This window comes from Volvox carteri (assembly GCF_000143455.1).
Source record: "Volvox carteri f. nagariensis unplaced genomic scaffold VOLCAscaffold_96, whole genome shotgun sequence".
NCBI classification, from domain to species: domain Eukaryota; kingdom Viridiplantae; phylum Chlorophyta; class Chlorophyceae; order Chlamydomonadales; family Volvocaceae; genus Volvox; species Volvox carteri.
The window spans coordinates 135,156-140,874 of NW_003307639.1; the positions used below are offsets into that span (position 1 = coordinate 135,156).

Here is a 5,719-nt window from a genome sequence, read left to right on the forward strand (position 1 = left end):
CGTGGGGTTGAGCTTTACGGGCGGGGCGGCCATAATCCCCGAACCGCTCCCTCCAGCCCCGGGGCGCCCTTGGTTCGGGCACGCGGGCAGCAAGCTCATCACCGAGGCATGGCTGCGGTATGGAGTGGATATGCCAGCATCCCGCAACACGGCCGTCTGGGCATTCCATGCAGAGCCTAACCCGTCCCACCACCTCCACAACTATCCCTCTATCCTCCCACACCTCGCCGACATGAGCCAGCACTTCGATGACCTCCTGGCTTCCGGCGTCACCGAGCAATATGACCCCAGCGTGCATGGCTCCGAGACCGACGTTGCTGCCGTCGTCAACCCCCTGCACGTCGTCCTCAAGCCTGATGGCTCCATCCGTCCCATAACCGACCCCTCTCGGTCTGGGGTCAACGAGTGCATGACCAAGCTCCCCTGCCCGCTCCGTGATCTCGCCACACTTCTCGAACAACTGCCAGCCAACGGCTTCCTGGGGAAGCGCGACCTGGCGAGCGGTTTCCACCACGTCAAGCTGGCGCCAGAGGCGCGCCGATTCATGGCCTTTCGGCACCCCTGCACCGGCACGCTGCAGTGCTGGGTCGCCCTTCCCGACGGCACTGCCTTTTCCCGTGGGTTGCCGAAGCCGCACCCAGCGAGTACGACTTGATTGTGCTCAGGCTCAACTAGATTCCCCCCGCACCCCGTTGGCCAGTGCCGGCAGGCTGTCACCGGGAGGAGGGAAGCTGCTCCGTCTGTGGGCGTTGCTGCGGAGCTGGGGATCTGCGCTGTGAGGCCTGCCCCTGCTCGGCGCATCGTCGGTGCCTCGGAATCACCCCAGGAGCCTACCCCGGCGGTTGGTACCGCTGCACCACTTGCTTGCTTGCAGCGGCGGGTATCGGATCAGTGGCCCATGGGAGTGTTCGGAGGAACTGGCACAGCTGACTGTGGCATTACACGGCAGCGCGGTTACAGACAGCTCATCCGTCACCTATGAGTCGGGGTGGCGACACTTTGTACACTTCTGCACGGAGGTCGCAGGGGTGCCGGAGGCGGGCGCCCTGCCCCGCCAGCGTGGGTCTGACCTCAATCGGGACCTGGTCTGTCTGTTCATAGCGCATGCAGTTGGCCGGTACACGGCCTCCACCGTCATCAGCACGCTGAGCACCCTGGCGGACTGGCAGTGGTTCATGGGAGTCTCGCCAGAGGCATATATCAGCCGCGACCCGCTGGTCAAGCGAACCCTGGGCCAAGCGTTGCTGCGAGGCTGGAGTCGGCATCGACCAAGACGAAGGCACCCCTGCCCCTGGGGGTGCTGAAGCTGCTCGTGGCGTAGCTACGGTGCAGGGCAAATGCGGAGCCGCGGAGGGCAATGGAGTTCACCCAGGACGCCTGCTGGCTGGTCTTGGGTTTTTTCAAGATGCTCTGGAGGAGCGAGTTGGCGGCCCTGAAGGTGGGCTGCGTTGAGGAGTTGCCGGGGTGTGGGGCTGCAGATCGTACGTAGCAAGACAGACCAGAAGGGCACGGGGGCGTTGGTGTGCCTTGCAGCGCTCACCCAGAGCGGCATCCCCATCACTCGCATAGTGCAGCGGCACCTGGAGTGCGTGAGAACGGCCTGAGTTCACTCCCCACTCTTCGTACGGGGAATCACTTGGCCGGGCAAGCGGGGCTCGGCTTGGCGGCGCGGGGATTTCACTGACAGGCTGCATGTATTGCTGGGAGAATTGCAGGGATACGAGCCGGAGCTGAGGCTAGATCTCGCTAGGATATCGGCCCACAGCTTGCGCAAGGACGGGACCCCGCGGCTGCCAATGCTGGGGTGGGTCTTGAGGAGATTAAGGCGCACGGGTGGTGGAGGTCCGATGCAGTGCTGGTCTACATTCGCCGGTCCGTAGCTGTGAGGCGGACAGTGGTGGAGCGAATGTGACGCGACTGGGTGGGTGGGGGAATGCTTCGCTGGGTTAGGTGTGGGGCCAAAGTAACCCAAGCGAGGCCGTCGGCTGCCTACTTGTTACCAATGCGGAAGAGCACAGTAGCCCGGAAGGGCCGCACGAAGTAGCATGCGCGCTCTGGCAGGCAGGCTGGGCGTCTTTTCTCCCCAACCATATGTCCACGTCCCCGGTGCCTTGTTCTTGTTAGTCGTACTGTAACGAACGCGTTTGGGTTTCTCGTCCCGGTGTCTTGGTCTTGCTAGCTGCTCAGCCCGGATTTAAAGAAGTACTTTAACTTCGGCTATATGACCTCTCATCCTTTCGCAGACGTTTCCAGATTATCTTGTCAGTTGGGCGATTCCTTGGGGGGGCTGCCAGCCAAATCCAGGGGTGCCCCGACCCGAATCAGGCTCCAGCACGCTTGTCACGAACACAACTCCCAACACATGCACGCAAATACCACCAAAGCCAGCAATAATAAACTGACTTCTGGACCTTTGAGTACATCGCCTGGACACTGGGAAATAGAGAGGATCAGGGCCCAACGCACAGCCACACCACCAGAACTCCAAACCACCCGCTCACTCCTGCACCTCTAGCCCTCCAATCAGCTTCATCATAACCTCATCATCATGCACACCGCGTTCCACTTAGCTTTGGCGCTTTTCAGTGCCTCACAATAGGCCGCCGCATCCAGCTCGCTCTTGCCATACGTGTAAGTATCTTCTTTGTTGTTTGTTTAGACGGCCCGGCACCGGAGTCGGTCATTTTTGGGGGACTAAACGAGTCAAGGCTGTCGTTTCGCTTTAAATGTGTGTTGGTTTCGGGGCATTCAAAAAGTACAACATCAGAACGTTCTAACCCATTCTAGGCCTGCTCTTCTAAAATTCTAATTAGAAATTATATATTATAATTAGTTATAATTATTTCTAACATTCTAATAGAGCTGCAGCCCTACCTAAAACCCTAACACAGTAAAAACTACCTACCTACCTACTAGCTATTTAGGTACTTACCTACCTACTTACCTACCTGCTGCCTTCACACATCCAATCCGGATAAACGATGGCAGCCTGATGCCTTGTGCACAGGCGAAGCTGCCATTACACCCCCATGTCCGCCAGAAACACGTAACTAAATGTAGGCGCCCATCAGTCGAGGTATAACCCCGAGCTGCTAGGGCACAGCGACCACTCGAAATGCCCAGAGGGGCGTAAAAGCTACCGCAACAAGAAGCGCAAGCACCAGCAAAGCCAAATGCAGGGGGTTGAACCCCTCCCCAAAACTGTCCATGACGTCTGCGGTACGAACGCGAATCGCCATCACGAGCAAGACACAGCCTGCCTGCCCGTCTTTGTATGGTGTCTACGTATCTACACCACCTCCGTACAGTCCCCCCTCCTATTCCCCTCTAACCCCCAACCAGCAACCGCCTAGACAACAGAATGGAAGGTAGCCACGGCTCTAGCTACGCGTGCAACACCACATACAATGTAAGACGTACTGTACTACAAAACAGCACAGAGGCGCCGCGTCCGAGAAAGAAAGAAAGAAAAGCAAGCAAGAGCCGTGCGACCAGGATGAGCCTCGGATTGAATACAACGTTTGAACCGATACAAGGGACGCTTGTGCAACAAATTCTGAAACAAGTCCAAAGGACGGCGGCAGAAAGGAAAGGCAGAGGGGATGCAATCACTGGGGTACTGCTCAATTGGTCATTGGTCACCGGACAGGCTGCTGAAGCTCTCCGGGGCTCTCGGAAGGATTGAGCAGCGGCCTTCTGCCTTCTGGTGATACGAGCCGGGGAGTCAGGCCCCGGAGGCGCTAGGCGCCTGCGCCAGTGTGTAAAATCGATATACCATACTGGACGTCAACGGCCGGGCCGTGAACTCTCTCCCTACTCGTTTCACACCAACAACCCCACAGTTGGAAATCTTTCATCTTCTCGCCTTCTTCGTCCTCCCGCTATAGCTCATTCTTTTCCGGCAGAACAACACGCACACAACACACGCACTTCCACACAGAACGTATTGAGGTTTAAAGCAGGGCTGTTAAAGCCCAGAGTTACAATTCCAGCACCACTGCAGACCGCAGCACGTGGATAACCCCACGCTGCTACACATATCATCATGAGGCTCATGCGCCATTCGGCTGGCGGCAGCCAAGTATTCATGCCGTGAACCCTGCTACTGCCCCTCACACACACCAACCCCCAAGCCACCCGCTGCTGCGTTACCACACGCCTCAATGTGGAAACCTCCCTGCACTCGACCTACCTACCAACGTATTTCCACCACCCCTACTCCCCATGCATGCGCATACATACACGCGAAGCAGTAACATAACACAAGCAGTAAACACAAAGCAAGGATGCTACGTGGAACGCGCCGCCACATGATCCGACGTCCAAACCCTGCTATCCTGTCGGGTGGTGACAGTTCCCCCTAGGCAGCGAGTCCGGCGCTGAAGGAGGTGCCGGCTCACCCGAAAGTACCTGTCTCGACCTATTGTGCGAAGACAACAATGAGCGTAACAAGGTAAGGTAACATATTGGCCACGGAATGCAGTAAGGACCGAAAACCGGAAATCTTTTCATTGCATCGGTGTATAGCCGCTGTTGCAACGCGACCAGGGCCCCTCACGACCTGCCAGACGACTCGCCACCAGACTGCGCACGCTGGTGAGAGGGATAGTACGGCTGCGCCGCTGCGGCGGCAGCAGCCGTCGCCAGGGCGCTAGCAGTCGCTGGGTATAATGGCCCTCCGCCGCCGCCACCGCCATCGCCACCAACACCAACACCAACACCGCCAGCCGAGCCGCTTCCCCCCGAACCAAATTGCTGCAAGGCAAACACGGGTGACTCTGGGCACGGCTGCGAGGGCGGCCTCGATACGCCTGCATGGCTTGAGCCGCCGCTGGCCGTGCGGCTGCTGTTCCGAGAGTGGTCGCGTCGCTGCAGCATTGCAGGGGACCCCGCCACCCCCATAGTCCCCACAGGTGGCGGCGGCGGCAACACCATCATGGCCTGGCTGTCGTAGTTCAGCTCAGTCCAAGTCATATCGAAATCGCCGCCGCCGCCGGCGCCACCACCGCCACCGCCGCCGCCAGCTATTGCTGACGCGACAGAACGCCACATGGCCCCCGCTGAACCCGTCACAAGGTCGCCCCCGCCAGCGGCGCCAGTGGCTGCACCCCCGTGAAGGGGGCTGTTACTGACTGGGACGGAGAAGTACATGCTACTGCTCCCCGACGCCGCGGTGCTGCCGGCGCTCGTCCCTTGTGTGTCGGTGCTCATGCCGCGGGTGTGCATGGCGGCCGGGGGAACTGTGCCGTGTGAACCAGGAGCTAGCGGCGGCAACCCCGGCGGTGATGATGATGGTGCTACAGGTGCCTGGATATTCATCAAAAATGGTGATGCGCACCTATTTTCATCAAGTAATAGTCAAGGCAGGAAGGAAAAGGCATAAAAAGATGCATTCCGAGTATGTAGTACTGAATCCGCAAACCCTAAGTTCCGGCCAGTCCTCCCTTCAGCCATCTACTTCAGCCTCTTGGCCTCTCCCGACCTCTCGGCCAGAAGCACTGTCATCAGACAGACAGACAGACAGACAGACAGACACACGCAGCCACTGGTCGCCTGCACGCACCTTGTTCCCCATGTCGAAGGTCAGCTCGTACATCGCCGCCAGTGTCGCCCTGTGCATGTTCCACCAGGCCTGGCCTTGAGACTGCTCCGTGAACATCTTGCGATTGAAGCGAACCTTGACCAGCCGAACCGGGCCGCCTTTTTGTGCCGGTGGCTT

The 5,719-nt window shown here is 58.8% G+C and overlaps 1 protein-coding gene across 1 annotated transcript in view; it reads right to left on the minus strand.

Moving 5' to 3' along the window:
- Positions 1 to 4,554: 4,554 nt before the first annotated feature.
- The window catches only part of VOLCADRAFT_108172 (uncharacterized protein), a gene marked incomplete at its 3' end in the record, with an annotated part of 11,250 nt that continues 10,085 nt past the window's right edge, over positions 4,555 to 5,719 (minus strand). The window contains exons 14-16 of the mRNA XM_002958502.1: positions 5,564 to 5,612; positions 5,483 to 5,498; positions 4,555 to 5,338 (exon numbers count right to left, since the gene is read on the minus strand). Coding sequence (XP_002958548.1) covers positions 4,555 to 5,338; positions 5,483 to 5,498; positions 5,564 to 5,612 — 849 coding nt within the window. The remainder of the gene's footprint in view (positions 5,339 to 5,482; positions 5,499 to 5,563; positions 5,613 to 5,719) is intronic.